The sequence below is a fragment of the Homarus americanus genome, unplaced genomic scaffold (assembly GCF_018991925.1).
Source record: "Homarus americanus isolate GMGI-L3 unplaced genomic scaffold, GMGI_Hamer_2.0 scaffold25827, whole genome shotgun sequence".
NCBI classification, from domain to species: Eukaryota; Metazoa; Arthropoda; class Malacostraca; order Decapoda; family Nephropidae; genus Homarus; species Homarus americanus.
Window position 1 is genome coordinate 11,040,888 of NW_024738300.1, and position 17,054 is coordinate 11,057,941.

The 17,054-nt window shown below is 39.5% G+C and overlaps 2 protein-coding genes across 3 annotated transcripts in view; both read right to left on the reverse strand.

Moving 5' to 3' along the window:
• Positions 1 to 6,688: 6,688 nt before the first annotated feature.
• LOC121873980 (basic salivary proline-rich protein 1-like) lies at positions 6,689 to 7,737 on the reverse strand. Its single transcript, XM_042377860.1, has 2 exons — positions 7,493 to 7,737; positions 6,689 to 7,088 (listed from the first exon to the last, which is right to left on the reverse strand). Exons 1-2 carry the CDS (start codon positions 7,735 to 7,737, stop codon positions 6,689 to 6,691), a joined length of 645 nt encoding a protein of 214 aa, XP_042233794.1.
• A 3,246-nt stretch (positions 7,738 to 10,983) lies between these two features.
• Positions 10,984 to 17,054, reverse strand: part of LOC121873861 (ankyrin repeat and sterile alpha motif domain-containing protein 1B-like) — a gene marked incomplete at its 5' end in the record, with an annotated part of 29,131 nt that continues 23,060 nt past the window's right edge. The window contains 4 exon segments of one of the 2 annotated variants that reach the window (XM_042377670.1): positions 10,984 to 14,360; positions 14,518 to 14,702; positions 16,140 to 16,277; positions 16,544 to 16,702. In XM_042377670.1, coding sequence (XP_042233604.1) covers positions 14,195 to 14,360; positions 14,518 to 14,702; positions 16,140 to 16,277; positions 16,544 to 16,702 — 648 coding nt within the window. 2 annotated transcript variants of the gene reach the window in all.

Here is a 17,054-nt window from a genome sequence, read left to right on the forward strand (position 1 = left end):
ATATAAATGAAAAGCTAGGTTTCAGGGGGCAGGGTTGGGGACAGGTGAAAATTAACCACCCCTTCAAACTTTGTTTCTTCCCATCTAGCTAGATCCTTCGTGACTACTTCAAAAGATTTTCGTTTCTTCCTCTAGCACCGATCTTTCCTTGCGTTTTTGATGAGAGGAAAGAAGAAGAACCAAAGGATAGTGTTTGATGGAAGAAGAAGAAGGTTTAAGGGTAACTATTATATTTTCCATCACAGAAAACTGTGAAGGTAACTATTATATTTCAAGATATAAACTCAAAGTAAACTATTATATTTTTTATCCCATAAAACAATTGTATTGCATAATTTCACTAGATTCTGTGAAAGTATCTCTTATAAGAACATTGCATTAACTTGTAATTATAAAATAGAATATGGCATTGGGGCAAGATGATTATTACTGTACTAATTATGTAATTACATAAAATCGTGCAACTCTGCCCAAAATGATGGCATCCAAAGTAATAGAAGTAAACTAGGTTTCAGGGCAGGGCTAGACAGGTGTATAGAAAATTAACCACCCCTTCAAACTTTGTTTCTTCCATCTAGCCTTCGATCTTAAAATGACCACTTCGAATTTTGTTTCTTCCCTCTAGCTTTCGATCTTTCCCTTGCGTTTTGATGAGAGGAAGAATAAGAAGGATTAGTGTTTTGATGAGAGGAAGAAGAAGGTTTAAGGGGTAACTATTATATTTCATCACAGAAAACTGTGAAGGGGTAACTATTATATTTCATGACAGAACTCAAAGGGGGGGGGGGAACTATTATATTTTATCCCATAAAACAATTGTATTTAATAATTTCACTAGATTCTGTGAAAGTATCTTTTATAAGAACATTGCATTAACTTGTAATTATAAAATAGAATATGGCATTAAAGTGTTATTTGATTATTACTGTAATTAATTATGTAATTACATAAAATCGTGCAACTCGCCCAAATGATGGCATCCTAAAGTAATATAAGTAAACTAGGTTTCAGGGGGCAGGGTTGGGGACAGGTGGCGAAAATTAACCACCCCTTCAAACTTTGTTTCTTCCATCTAGCCTTCGATCTTAAAATGACCACTTCGAATTTTGTTTCTTCCCTCTAGCTTTCGATCTTTCCCTTGCGTTTTGATGAGAGGAAGAAGAAGAATAAGAAGGATTAGTGTTTTGATGAGAGGAAGAAGAAGAAGGTTTAAGGGGTAACTATTATATTTCATCACAGAAAACTGTGAAGGGGTAACTATTATATTTCATGACAGAACTCAAAGGGGGGGGGGGAACTATTATATTTTATCCCATAAAACAATTGTATTTAATAATTTCACTAGATTCTGTGAAAGTATCCTTTATAAGAACATTGCATTAACTTGTAATTATAAAATAGAATATGGCATTAAAGTGTTATTTGATTATTACTGTAATTAATTATGTAATTACATAAAATCGTGCAACTCGCCAAAATGATGGCATCCTAAAGTAATATAAGTAAACTAGGTTTCAGGGGGCAGGGTTGGGGACAGGTGGCGAAAATTAACCACCCCTTCAAACTTTGTTTCTTCCATCTAGCCTTCGATCTTAAAATGACCACTTCGAATTTTGTTTCTTCCCTCTAGCTTTCGATCTTTCCCTTGCGTTTTGATGAGAGGAAGAAGAAGAATAAGAAGGATTAGTGTTTTGATGAGAGGAAGAAGAAGAAGGTTTAAGGGGTAACTATTATATTTCATCACAGAAAACTGTGAAGGGGTAACTATTATATTTCATGACAGAACTCAAAGGGGGGGGGGAAACTATTATATTTTATCCCATAAAACAATTGTATTTAATAATTTCACTAGATTCTGTGAAAGTATCCTTTATAAGAACATTGCATTAACTTGTAATTATAAAATAGAATATGGCATTAAAGTGTTATTTGATTATTACTGTAATTAATTATGTAATTACATAAAATCGTGCAACTCGGCCAAATGATGGCATCCTAAAGTAATATAAGTAAACTAGGTTTCAGGGGGCAGGGTTGGGGACAGGTGGCGAAAATTAACCACCCCTTCAAACTTTGTTTCTTCCATCTAGCCTTCGATCTTAAAATGACCACTTCGAATTTTGTTTCTTCCCTCTAGCTTTCGATCTTTCCCTTGCGTTTTGATGAGAGGAAGAAGAATAAGAAGGATTAGTGTTTTGATGAGAGGAAGAAGAAGGTTTAAGGGGTAACTATTATATTTCATCACAGAAAACTGTGAAGGGGTAACTATTATATTTCATGACAGAACTCAAAGGGGGGGGGACTATTATATTTTATGACAGAAAATTATGAAGGGGTAACTATTATATTTCCTGACAGAAAACTGTGAAGGGGTATTTATTATATTTCATGATAGAACTCTGAGGGGTAACTATTATATTTCATCCCATGAAACAATTTTATTTAATAATTTCACTAGTTTTTGTGAAAGTATCTTTTATAAGATCAATGCATTAATTTGTAAATATAAAATAGATTATGGCATTAAAATCTTATTTGATTATTACTGTAATTAATTATTTAATTACATAAATTCATGTAAAATATAATAAATATTGATCTCAGATAATTTTTTTTATTTTTCTATTAAACTTACTTATATATTGACAGTCTTGGTCTGTCCTTCACTGTTGACAACAGTATTGAAGTCGTTAGGTTTGTTGGTGATATAGAGATGAATGCATTAGCTCTGAGGGTGCAGTACAAGGCGGTCTCAGTCAAGCCAAGTTATTCTATTTGATGTTTTCTTGGGGCTCTTTATGTTAGGGTGGTCCCACCATGATCCTTGTGTCATTAGAAGGATGATACCCATTCTTTTTTGTTTCTATTTTTTACTCAGTTAAATCGGTCGTTGTAAACAAGGAAATACATAACTCCAAAAATGGTTTTCGAACTATGAACCAGCAGAAGATATTGACCAACTAAACCAGGACCGTACTGATGCCATACAACATTCAGCAGAGAAAGCAATACCAAAAACAAACCCTACAAATAGACACCACAAAGACTACTGGTTCTACAATGACGACGTCATAGAACAGAATCACAGAATCAATACATTCAGAAGACATCTCCGACAATACCCTTCCTCTGAGGGAGTGAAACTCTTGAGAGCTGCTGTTCAACATGCTCGTCAAATTACGCAGAAAATTAGGGAAGACAAATGGCTCGAGTGGTGTGCAACCTTTAATGCACACACCAGCCTGAGTGAACTCTGGAGGAAACTCAGGATAGCAACAGGAAAACTGCCCAGAGCTTCAGCCCGCCCCCAGCCACTACAGGAAGCAAATCGCTTGGCAGAGCACTTTGCAGAATGCTTGCATCAGCTCAACTACCTCCTGAAATAAGACTTCGTCTACAGCAAGTACAACTGGAGAGAGAAGTAGTAGTCAGACATGCAATTGAACAAGCAGACACTACAGACTGTCTGTTTACTATAAAAGAAATCAGAAGAGCCAGGAAAACAAGCAAAGACACCGCTCCTGGCAGTGATGGTATAACCTATTCATTGCTTAGCAATGCAGGACTTGCTGGTGAACTTGCTCTCCTAACAGTTATAAACGCATCATGGACAGCAGGCAAACTCCCATCAGCTTGGAAAGGAGCAAACATTGTTCCTATTCCCAAACCCAATGATCCCCCGAATTTCAGACCAATATCACTAACAGCATGCATTGGCAAAACCGCCGAAAGGATGGTCCTTACACTACTCCTCTGGAAAATTGGACCACTTCACCGCAATATCTTTGGATTCACCAAAGGTCTCAGCATTGCACACAGTTTGGCCACTCTCCTGGGATCGATTGGTCAAAATAAGGCAATCGTAGTATTCCTTGATCTAGAGAAAGCATTTGAGCTTGCAAATGCACAGGCCATTGTAACCACTCTGGCCTGGAAAGGCGTCAAAGGATACCTACTGGCTTGGATTGCTGACTATCTCCAAAACAGAACAGCAAGAGTTACTTGTCAAGGACAAGTCTCAGATCAGCAAAGACTGAAAAATGGCACACCACAAGGAGTTCTTAGTCCAACTCTCTTCAACATCCTCATGGAAAACTTGTGTCGGCTCCCCTTTCAAGAGGGTACCAAACTGCTGTGCTATGCTGACGACTTAGCACTGATAGTAAAAGGCAGAAACCAAATCATCAAAGTCCAAAGAGCACTAGACCTCCTCAGTGAAGAAATTATGAGGCTCGGGCTCAAGATATCAATCCCCAAATCGAAAGCCATGAGGATTGGACACAATGAGCCAGTGACACAACTTCAAATACAAGGTATTGCCCTACAATGGGTCAATGTATACAAATACCTGGGCATCTGGATTGACAAATGCCTCAAATTTGACACTGAGATAAACTATCTAAGAGACCGAATAGGCAAGAGAGTCAACATGATGAGAGCCATGACAGGACCCAAGGTGGGTGCGGGACATGTAGTCTTAAGAACGCTTTATATACACGCCATTCGATCATTAACAGACTATGCGACACCAGCTCTAACACACTGTCTGAGGGGCAGTGGGCGAAATTAGAAGTTGCCCAGAATAACGCTATGAGAGCCATTGTCAAGGCACCTACTGTATGTGGACAAAAATTGAAAACTTACACATGGAGACAGGTCTCACATCTCTCCAAACCAGAGCGGAACGATTAACAGCGTGCTTTGCAACAAAACTGATTACCAGGGCTCGGGAGGGTGACATCAAGAATGGACTCTTACGAGCACTGAACCTTAACAGAGATGTCTTTAACAAGAAAACATGGCTATTGTGCGCAGCTGACGCTGTAAATCGACTGAAATTGAAAGACACAATCATCAGCAAAGGACCTGATACAATGAGTCCAGACTATAGCACCCCAGCACCGTGGGAGTCCCCGCCAGCAGTCTTCAACATTCTACAAACTGGGACAAGAAAGGCTGACTGTAACCCACATGAGCTCCGACAGATGGCAGAGAGAAACATGAAGGCTCTAACACCTCACAATAGTACAGTGTATTACACAGACGGTTCTGTAGAGACCACCAGTACGAAGGCAGGAGCAGCCTTCACTATAGAAGGAGGTAACACGTCCCTTTGGAGAACCTCAGATGGATGCTCTACTTTGCAAGTTGAGCTAGCTGCCATACTTGGAGCCCTAAGACACGCTTCCATAAACAGTCAACAAGGCGTTGTAATACACACTGACTCACGATGTGCTATTGAAGCACTGCAATGCAGAGAGCATAGAGACAACATTCATCTCATAACATCCGTTATTGGACTACTGCAAGGTTTAAAACTACAAGATCGGCAAGTTATCGTTAACTGGGTGCCCAGTCATATCGTAATCCCAGGGAATGAACAAGCTGATGCTGCTGCCAAGGCTGCGTTAGAACAGCGAAACATCGAGATGAACATCCCGCCCAGTCAGGAGCAGATAAAGAAGACCACAATAACACGAACTGCCCAGTGGAAAATAGAGAAACATAGAAAATTAACACCAGTATCACGATCGGCCAGGTGGTACTATCTGGTCACGAATTATGAGAGACCACCACTCATTAAGGATATAACAAGAAGGGAAGAAGTCAACTTCCACCGACTGAGACTGGGATACCCATGCATTTGGGAAATAATTGTATCAGCACCAGCAGAGCAGCGCATATGCAAGACCTGCCACAGCGGAGCAGAAAACACACTGCAGCACTACTTCATAGAATGCCCTGAAACACAATTAGCTAGGAGAAACATACAACCCCCTATCACAGCAGAGAAGGTTGCCAGAAAGCTAACCACCAACCACTCTCAAGAAACCCTACAGTTTCTTACCGAGCATCCCCCCCCCCCACACTGGTGGCGGTGATGTACATTTTACCAAAAAGACGCTGGTGTTTTATCCCAGCAGTGGGTGGACCAGCATTTTAGCTTAAGGTCCGCGTAGGTAATAATCCTACAAATCAATTAAAAAAAAAAATTCTCCTATTGGCTGTAATTTGGTGGATTAATATTTTAGTCCACCAATCACAGTTATGTAAGGGATTGCTGGACGTCTCCCTGGGAGTGGCCTGGTAGCGCCAGCGCCCCTGGCAGGGTCCCCTTGCGGGCACCACTGACCCTGGCACGCACCCTGGGAGCACCACCATCCTTGGGAGGGCCTCTGGGAGTGCGGTTGTCCTTGGGAGAGCCCCTGAGGGTGCCAGCGCCCCTGGCAGGGCTCCTGGGGGCGCCATCGGCCCTGGCATGGTCCCTGGGAGTGCCGCTGACTCTGGGAGGGCCCCTGAGAGCGTCGCTGTCCCTGGGAGAGCCCATGGGAGCGCCACCGTTCTTGGGAGGGCCACCACCACTAGTACAGAAGCCCACTAGTACAGTTGTTTTTGCACGATCTAAAACTCTGATAGATATGACGTTAAAAAAATACACCGCCCATTACATTTCCAATATCATCGCAGACCTCAACAATGAAAAGGAGAATAAATATCCAACAGGAATACATAAGTTGGGGTGTTGTGCTGACTGGAGGCTCTGTTCTCCTATTGGCTGTAATTTAGTGGATTTATATTTTACTCCACCAATCACAGTTAAGTAAGGGATTGCTGGACGTATGCAATATATGCGACCCAACAATCAAGTCCCTGGCGGTGCCATCGCCCCTGGCAGGGCTCTTGGGGTCTATGCCACACCAAGTTGGGCCCCTGATGGCACCACCGCCTCTGGTAGGGCCCCTGTGGGCGCCACCTTCCCTGAGAGGGTCCCAGGAGGCCCGACCGAGCCTGGCATGGCCCCTGGGAGTGCCTCTATCCCTAGGATGGCCTCTGGAGTGTCACTGCCTGGAAGATTCCCAGGGGGCTCCACCGTCCCTGAGGGGGCTCCACCGTCCCTGAGGGGGCCCCTGGGATCTCCGCTGTCCCTGGGAGAGGCCTGGTAGTGCCAGGGTCCCTGGCAGGGTCTCCTGGAGGCGCCACTGACCCTGGTATGCACCCTGGGAGCGCCACCATCCTTGGGAGGGCCTCTGGGAGTGCGGTTGTCTTTGGAAGAGCCCCTGAGGGTCCCAGCGCCCCTGGCAGGGCTCCTGGGGGCGCCATCGGCCCTGGCACGGCCCCTGGGAGTGCCGCCGTCTCTGGGAGGGCCCCTGAGAGCGTTGCTGTCCCTGGGAGAGCCCATGGGAGCGCCACCGTTCTTGGGAGGGCCGCCACCACTAGTACAGGAGCCCACTAGTACAGTTGTTTTTGCACTACGTATTTAGATCTCTGATAGATATGATGTTAAATAAATACACCGCCCATCACATTTCCAGTATTATCGCAGATCTCAACAATGAAAAGGATAATAAATATCCAACAGGAATACATAAGTTGGGGTGTTGTGCTGACTGGAGGCTCTGTTCTCCTATTGGCTGTAATTTGGTGGATTTATATTTTACTCCACCAATCACAGTTAAGTAAGGGATTGCTGGACGTATGCAATATATGTGACCCAACAATCAAGTCCCTGGCGGCGCCGTCCCCCTTGGCAGGGCCCTTGGGGTCTCCGCCACACCAAGTTGGGCCCCTGAGGGCGCCACCGCCTCTGGTACGGCCCCTGTGGGCGCCACCTTCGCTGAGAGGGTCCCAGGAGGCCCGACCGAGCCTGGCACTGCCCCTGGGAGTGCCTCCGTCCCTAGGAGGGCCTCTGGGAGCATTGCTGTGCCTGGAAGAGTCCCAGGGGGCTCCACCGTCCATGAGAGAGCCCCTGGTATATCCGCTGTCCCTGGGAGACGCCTGGTAGCGCCAAGGCCCCTGGCAGGGTCCCCTGGGGGCGCCACTGACCCTGGCACGCACCCTGGTCGCGCCACCGTCCTTGGGAGGGCCTCTGGGAGTACAGTGATGACGAGGGTGGTGCATTAGTTGGCTGCCAATCCTTTCCAGTGCTTGGTGGTGGAGGTCACTGAGGGATGGCATTTACAGCCAACTATGGGTTTCCCAGATGAAATTTTGGTGTTTTTGTTGTATTCTGGAAGTAATTAATTGGTTAAACCTCTCAAATTCCAATTCCGAGAGAAAAGTCTAATTCGGTCAAAAAATTACTAAGGTGTAAGACTTATGTTTTTGGCCAAAAATTTGATTTTGCTGAAAATCTCATTATATGCGCTCTTGAGCATGCTGATTGCAAATCTATGATCCTCATTTCGATTGGGGGGTAATTAGTGGCCTTAATGAGGCTTGGAGTATTTTTAGGACTTTTTCAATGCTAATTAATTACTTGACCTGGTACTGAAGCAACATTAGACTTGACCTGGTACTGTAGCAACATTAGACTTGACCTGGTACTGTAGCAACATTAGACTTGACCTGGTACTCTAGCAACATTAGACTTGACGTGGTGGTTGTCACAGGTTCTCTGCTTGATCTCTCATGTTGTAATATCTAATAACATTTCATCGAGGTAGGTTGTTGCAAAGGAATGTTAGTAAAATCACCATGTATTCATTAAAGATTTAATGTGTTCATAATAACATTTGAACTCTCGTGTCCATCTAACATAACACAAACTCATATACAATTCAGAATGACCGTGAGACGTCACTTAGTGGTTAGAGAAGGGAATTTTTTATTCATATTCTGAATTTTGTATTATCATTATTATTAACCTCAAGCCTGGTGAAGCTGGAAATTATCAAATGGATAAAAACTTGAAGTTTGAGATTCTAAGTGTTAATTAGAATATTTTAAAACGGCAAAAAACGTTTTATGCTTCCAACGCACCAAGTCTCCTCACAGTTCAAAGGCAGAAGTTACAAGAATAGAATTTGGAATTTTCTTCAATGATTGGAAACGACAATATACAGTGTTTATAGAAAGACGAGTATATCTCCTTTAGCATTGTGTGATCTTTCATATCACGATAATGGGTACTGAAAAGCGTGCTTGAACTTGGGAGACGATTGCAAGAAAATAGATATGCAGTATTACCCCGCTTTACGCGGTTTCACTTTCCGCGATTTCTCATTTACGCTGTGCCTCGCCAGAACCAAACTTTCACTTTCCGCGGTGCATCTACTCATATACGCAGGAAGCGGCGCGGGCAGGATGCGCACAAGGTTGCCCAGTCATCAAAACATTACTGAGTTCTTCACCCGCCACCCACCACAGCCGGCCCAAGTCAGTGATAGTGATAATTATAGTGAGGATATGGACTTATATGGACTTTGAGGGGTTTGACAAAGAGGTCCTGCAAGCCTCTGTGGTGGATAGTGATACAATTGATACAAGTGATACAGGTGAGGGCCAATAATCTGCCCTCTGCCTCGGAACCAACCGCCCATCCCCGTGTGCCCAGCCATCTTTTCTACTAATGTAAGTGTTAAAAAAACTAATATTATTGATATTTCTCTTAATTATTAATTGTGTGTGCATACCATCATAAAGTTAAGATAATATTTTTACTACAACATAGTTGTGTGTCGTCAAAAAGTGGAGTTTGGGGGTCGGGCCAGTCTCTATTGGAATTAATCCCATATGTTCTGTTGTTCACTTTACGCGGTTTTCACTTTACGCGGTACCCTGTGGGTTCAATTGACCGCGTAAATCGGGGTACTACTGTATGTGCTCTGTGTAGTCTGAATTTAACAGTCCATTTTTTTATGCTACAACTTATAGTGCACAATACAAAGAAGCTGTGATAAGAAGTCTAGACAACATATTTGAATTACACACTTGGCTAAAAGTCCAACACAACTCTGAAAGTGTATCTTTAAATATGAGCCTGCGTCTATGTGGGAACAGAAAAGAAGTGGTGTAACAAGTTATCTCAATAGCACAGACCAAATGGAGAATTACCAAGCTTTTATATATATATATATATATATATATATATATATATATATATATATATATATATATATATATATATATGGATATATATATATATATATAGTATATATATATATATATATATATGTATATATATATATATATATATATATATATATATATATATATATATATATATATATATATATATATATATATATATATATATATATATATATATATATATATATATATATATATATATATATATATATTTCTTTTTTAATCTCAAACATTCACAACCTTGAGTAGATAAAAGTAAATATTTATGCTGTACTTGGTCATCATATTAGAAAAAGTAAAAATAAATCAACGTTTTATGCGCACGTAGAATTTCAAAATCACATACCTGTCAAAATAATTGCATTTGAGAAAGCAAGAAGTAAAGAAACAGCAAGAGAAGAGAAAACCCACTGCTGTGTAGAGTCATGCAAGATGAGGGCGGTGGTCTCAGTCAACACATGCTGGATACTGGCAAGTTTCAATGCGTAGTGGCAGTTATCATCGGAGGGAGTTTCTGATGTTAGTACAGATGCTGTGGGATGGTTCAACAAAAACACACTGATGAGACAATAAGCAAAGCCTGGTAACTACATCATTCAATAATATTTAAAATGGACTAAATTGAGGAACTTAAAAGTCATAATTGAGTATTATCAGCAGTGACTAACAAGAGGAACTAAACAATGGAAAGCATGGAGTTCTGAACCATGTGAAAACAGATGTCAGTCACACACAGGAATTGTTAATGTCAAAGGAGTATTACCAGTGATTACAAAGGGAAACAGCTGATGGGCTTCACAATGGAGCTGGGTATGTAAGTGATTCAGTAGTTATTAAAGGCCATCACAGTGGGGGATACAGTGACTAAAAGATATATATTTATGTACGATATATAATTGAAAGCTCATTCATTCAGGGTCAAAAATTTAACGTATACTATTACTGGGGAGTGTACACTTGTGCACTTTCACTTCATTTTAGGTATAGCAGACTAATTTTGACCAACTTCATATTTGATTACGTATAATAATTAAAAATCTAGATTCCAACTACACACACATGAAAGCAGTATATGGTTGAAGAACATGTATAAAACATATAAAACACTAAAAAATCTAAGAAAATTTTCATTGGTCTCAGGTGTTGGAATATTGAGTTATGAGGCAGGCGGGTATAAGGTACACCACGTGCATTTTACACTCCTATACCACAGCAATTGTCACGTGTCCAGTCAGCCTACAACATAACAATGATACAGACACACAGATACAGGGAACATATCTTCATCATGACTAGCACACGCCAGTAGTACACATCAGTAACTGGTGCGTTGTAACATTCCTCTTATTAAAGGTTTACTATGTATACAGCATTCGGTAAAAATTTCTAGATAGAAAACAAACAGTAATGAGTCAGACGTATATATTGCTTCTGTGAACTCCTGACTCCTTTAAGTGATAACGTAATTACAATGTATTATAAAATTGCTTTACACAAGTTGTAAGTAGTAGCCTATTTCTGTAAATGGAATTGCACAGTACCATCAAGTAGTACCAATTATCATTAAGGAAAATTTCTCTACATAGGAAAAAATACCCATGAAAAAAAACTCTGCCAAGGTTATTTTGATGTACAAAACGTATATAAAACATGACAAACACTTTGAGATGACTACAATATTACAATTCTTCAAAGAAAAAACAATTGTATGCATTATCTAAAATTCATTGTCTAAAACTGCAGCGGCCATTTGAGATTTTTGACACAAACCCCCAACGCCCTCTGTAGTGTATTATCAACAACCTACAACCATCTCACTGAGTATAATAGTAATATGACTGACTAGCATGGAATGATTCCCCCCAAAAATCAAGATTAGATGCATCTTAAGCTTGAAAGGTCTGGAGATACGACACCTTTACTCCCCTATATACTCTCAAAGCTCTAAGCATTACAGGTAGTATTAAGTGAGATGGATGAAGGTGTGGTGCAAAGTCAACAGCCGAGTCAACATATACACTAGATATAATAATACATAGGAAAACCATATTTAAAAATTGTGATTAAAAGCAACATTCAAAATTACTGAAATTGGGGGATAAAACTTTTACATACATACATAGATACATAATATAGAATTATATACACTCCCTCATGTACTGAAATATTTAGAATATTTTGAATGTCTAAAGTTAAAAGTAGAGGAAGTATAACTCATATTTATTGAAGTTACAAATAAGACTTGTAGCTTTTAACAGCCAATGCCAAACACCTAATAGTGCCAACTGTGCAAACAACCTAGAAGTACAAATATACAAGTTGTGCTCAAATAAGCACCGTTTAAAAAGGCATGATGCAACGTTGCTTCTTTTGTCGACATTTTCCCTCGCTGCTTACTGAACACTTGATCGCCCACTTTAAAGTGTCTCTTTATCCCTTTATTCTATTATCACTTCCATGACATTAGATAATACCTATTTTTTACTGTATATATGCTATGATCACAATGAGAAGATAAATGGATTACTTAAAACTAATACAATCTTCATGCTACTCTTGATACTAAAGAAGATTAACTATATATGTGGTCTGTGTTTTAGGGCACTTCACCTCAAGTGTCACGTCAGGCAGAACCACTTGTCAATGCAGGCTTATAAACCTATAATCAGACACTCATACACACATATGTACAATATATGGGAACTTGCTGTGCTGATGCAGTGCTCAGTACTATGTCCAGAACTTGGAACCTGAGAAAATAATGAAGAACCATGCTTGGATGCCATGTAGTGGGGGAAAAAAGGTGAGGCAACAAGTGTTCTTGGAACATAAATTCTCCAACACATTGCTTACAATCACTCAGTGACAATTGAGGCTGCTTGACTGAGTAATCTAACTTGCTAATAAGCCATCTAATATCACTGATAATAAGAACAATGCATCACACAATGAATTCACCCCCCAGATATACCAAGTATCAAAACAGTGATAACAAATCTGATATACCGTAGTGAATAATATTTAAAAAAAAATAAAAATAAAATAAAAAAAATTTTACCAAAAAAAATTAAAATAAAATAACAATTGACACACTAAACGTATACAATTTTCCCAATAAACCATATAGCATCAAGAAATAATATGGAATGAAATTATCAAGAATATTCACATATGAAAGTCAACATCATGTAAAACAATACCCAAAATAAATGGTCTTTCATGCCCTCATCACAACATTTCTTGAATTCCAATTAACAATGAACATATAAATATTTGACACTCTGTGAAAGACAACTTGTGCAGGCTTGAGGATGGGCACCACATCCCTTGCAGCTGTTAATGTGCCTTCTCACTCATCAGCCTTTATCATAGTTGTAGACAGTAAATTTTGGCTCAACAAGGCTAATAAAAAGGCGAACTCAGTCGGCAATAAAATCAATGCTCCGTTCTTGTGACATGCATCTTCTGAGATTCATTTCTTCACAAATATTTAATTTTGTTCCTTAAGTCAAATTCACATGACTGATCCCGTGCTGAACTTAAAAAATGGGCAAAACACCTAAAGTACTTTTTAATAACCACTTCATTTTCTATGAACCATAACTTTAAAAGTACACTATCTTACTCCTCTAGAATATCTTAGGTATGTCATTTCTCTTGGAGAAACTATTTATTAGCTACCTTTTCAAGACACTGAAATGTCAGCTTAAAATTTTCAAGGCTGATCACTCACTTATCAAGCAGAAATTTTCAGGTGTATCTTGCATGACTATTCCATAGGCTGAACAATATCATACACAGTATTGTTCAATTTAACATTAAACAAATAACTTTTTTTATATCTTTTTCTTTGATTCACACTATTATATGTAATTTTTGATGATTTTATGATCAAGTGTATCATGCAAATTAAATTTCAAGTGTTGAATTCCCAAATTATTTAACCAAGAAATAGGAGGAAATTCAAAACTTTCAATGTCTCTCGGTATCCAAATGACCTTCAGTTAGATATCCGTAAGTAGAACTGCAAGTAAAGTGTTTTCAGTAAACATAGTGTCACACACTTTCTGTGTTAGGTGTTAAACCTGAAAAAAATGTCAAGGAATGTCTGTACACTATATCAATAAGACTTAATAGTCAAGAGTATGCCTTCTATCTGAGATCAACTCAGTGGCATTTAAGGAAAAAGTCTTGCCCACGAACACTATTCCACTATTCGGTAATTATGAGTGCTGTTTGAACTATGATAAGACAAACATTAGGAAAAATCACAATTCCTTGCACAAATATAACTGTTCTTTGGAGAAAAAAAAGTACACACACACTATGACCCATTCATCTGAGTTTGACCTGATGGCACTGAGTTAAGAGAATCTCTTCTTGAGCCACATTCTTTTTCTGACCCATTGCCAGAGTCTGAAAGAAGATTCTCTGCTGAGCTGCTTGATACACCCCCAATGGACATCTGCTGGGGCACTGTGGAATGTGATCTGTATTGGGTAGAAAGTAATGAATTAGTAAGGAAAATGCACCATAGATTGATAACACACAATTTTAACATGAATTTCAAACTTACTCATTAATTACTAATATATCACAGATTAAAAAAAAATTACTGAAAATGTCCAACTGTACTTTTAAAGTTACCTGGTATGAGAAGAGCCATTTGAGAGTGCACGATTGCCTCGTAAGTGCTCTGATTTTGACCTAGTGTGTCCATGAGCCAATTTCTGCTCATCAGATTGGTTTGTGTACGGTTGTTCTCGAAGTGCTAGTTGGTAAGCCACTTCAAAGGCTTCCCCTAATGTGAGGATAATTTCTGTTGCAAGCTCCTAGAAGAAATATTACAGCAATGTTGTTAATCTGTCCTTAGTATCATTCATTATTTAATAGTGAACTGATATTTAATAAAAGATAATGTACATTACATGAGAGCCAGTTTATTATACACTTTCAGAAAAGAAAATCTGAATCATGATTAAACGATATGACAAGAATTCAAGTACACAAGAATTCAGTGTTGCTACATACAGCATATTTAGGTAGAAAGCCAATTGACTTAATGTCCCATGGATGCAGTCCTTCAAAAAGAGGAAATAATATTTATATTGGTACTTTTTCTCAGTTCACAATCATTCTACAACACAACATGGTGGTCTACAACACAACATGCTCACTCAATAACATAATTTTGTGGTCTGCCAGACATTCACTCAGCAATTCTACATCATACAGCCCAACATCATATCCCTTTTCAGACAAACACTTGACACCATGCAGTATGATCATGCACACCCACCGCTGCTTCCTGGATGTCCATCCTTTGTATCACTCAAAGCCAGGACATCCAGGTTCCTGCCATCCATCATTGCTTCACTTATTCCCATCACTTTTCCTTGTCATCTTCATTACCTCCACACACATATTCAGAAGCCCCAATTTTCTTCACTCTTGTTTGTTTTTGGCAACAAAACACAGAGGATGGGGTTACCGGTACTAGGAGCTGAATGAGCCATGGGCAAGCCGTGGGTGATAGCCATGCCTGAAGAACTTCCAGGCTACCCATCACTTAGTATCTCCTTTAGCCTCACTATTCTTCACAACCCCCCCCTTCCCCACCCCCCTCCCTCTTCTTAATGCTCCACCTTCCCACCCACAATGCAGGTTGTCTACATCTATCTAGTGCACCTGTTATATTACTTCTTTACATCCTCTTTACAATCCTGTCTTCTGGCATCCTTCTCGTTCATGCCAACTTCGAGAACCTTTCTTATCCCCTTCCACCATTCCTTAAGTCACACTTCACCACTCCAAATCATGCAAAAAACTAATAATTTCTTCATTAAATTTGCAAGTGTGTGAAAATACTGCACAAATAACACTTTTTTAAAAGCAAATGTTAATGACATGACTTTGCATTGTTTTGCTCATTCAATGGATAACAGGTGCTCAATTTTGGGAGCTGTTTACACGTCTTTCAACATAAGACAAAAAGTTAGCTTATTGTGGGGTTTTATATGCATCCCAGTTTGAGATCAGCTTTTGGTATATCTTATCCCATGTCTTAAGCATGATTCCCCTCTCAAATTTAGCTTTGTTTTGACAATTAAACACCGGCCATTCAGTGTTAACACAAGATATCATCCCTGCATTATGCTGTCTCCATAAATCAATGCATTACATAATTAACAATAAATTACACAATTCTACCAATACAAGCACAAACGTCTTATCAGACCTGGCAAAACTAAATCACACCCAATACTCACCCTTGACTGTACTCTGAAGACGTGGCAATAGTGTCCCTTAGTCTCTAAGTCTTTGGTGATGTAAGCAAAGTGTGAGAGGTCATCAGCATCCTGGCAGGCACAGTGGATGTTGCGGATCTCATGTTCACACACCAATGCCTGAAGAGGGAGACAACGTTTTTGCCAATGTGATTATAATTGACAAGAAAATCTCAAAATTTTTCCTGTACAGTACTGCACAAAATACAAATACTCATGGTTGTATAACTATTGGTAATTCTTGTGAAAGAACAATAGAATACAGGACATGCTAATGAATAACTTAAGTGTGATGATGCTTTTTCTACCACTAGCTGGGTTAATATAATCATAAATTAAACGTTTTAGAACACACCCAAATGCCATTACACAAGACAACTACTAACCTGCGTTAAAGCATCAATGAACTTGACACCTCGATATGACACGGAGAGAACAATTTTTGGGATCTTGGAACCCTCTGAGGTGGACTTCTTCAGTTTCTGGATGGATTTCATTGTGGATTCTGTTCCTTTAAGCTCTTTCACATGGGTGGATCCAAGATACTGTGTGAGAGTATTACAACCATCGAGGTCAAATTACTGTACTAATGTTTATATGGTAAAAAGTTCAGGATATAGTACAGTAGTCAGGTTAATGAATACAGTATATCCAATTTCATTATGTATGTTACTTTTCCAAACACTGTATGTAAATAGAATAACTATCCATGAGGAGGCCTATCATACTAAAAAACAAAATCCAAACCTTTTAACATCTTGCCATAAACCGAGTAAGACATCTATAACATAATGTACTTTAATGACTTGTGTTATCATAAACCTTATTTAAGAGAAATAGAGGAGAGAGGGCCGGAAATTAATATACAGTACAGTAAAAGCAGGCAATGTGTATGTT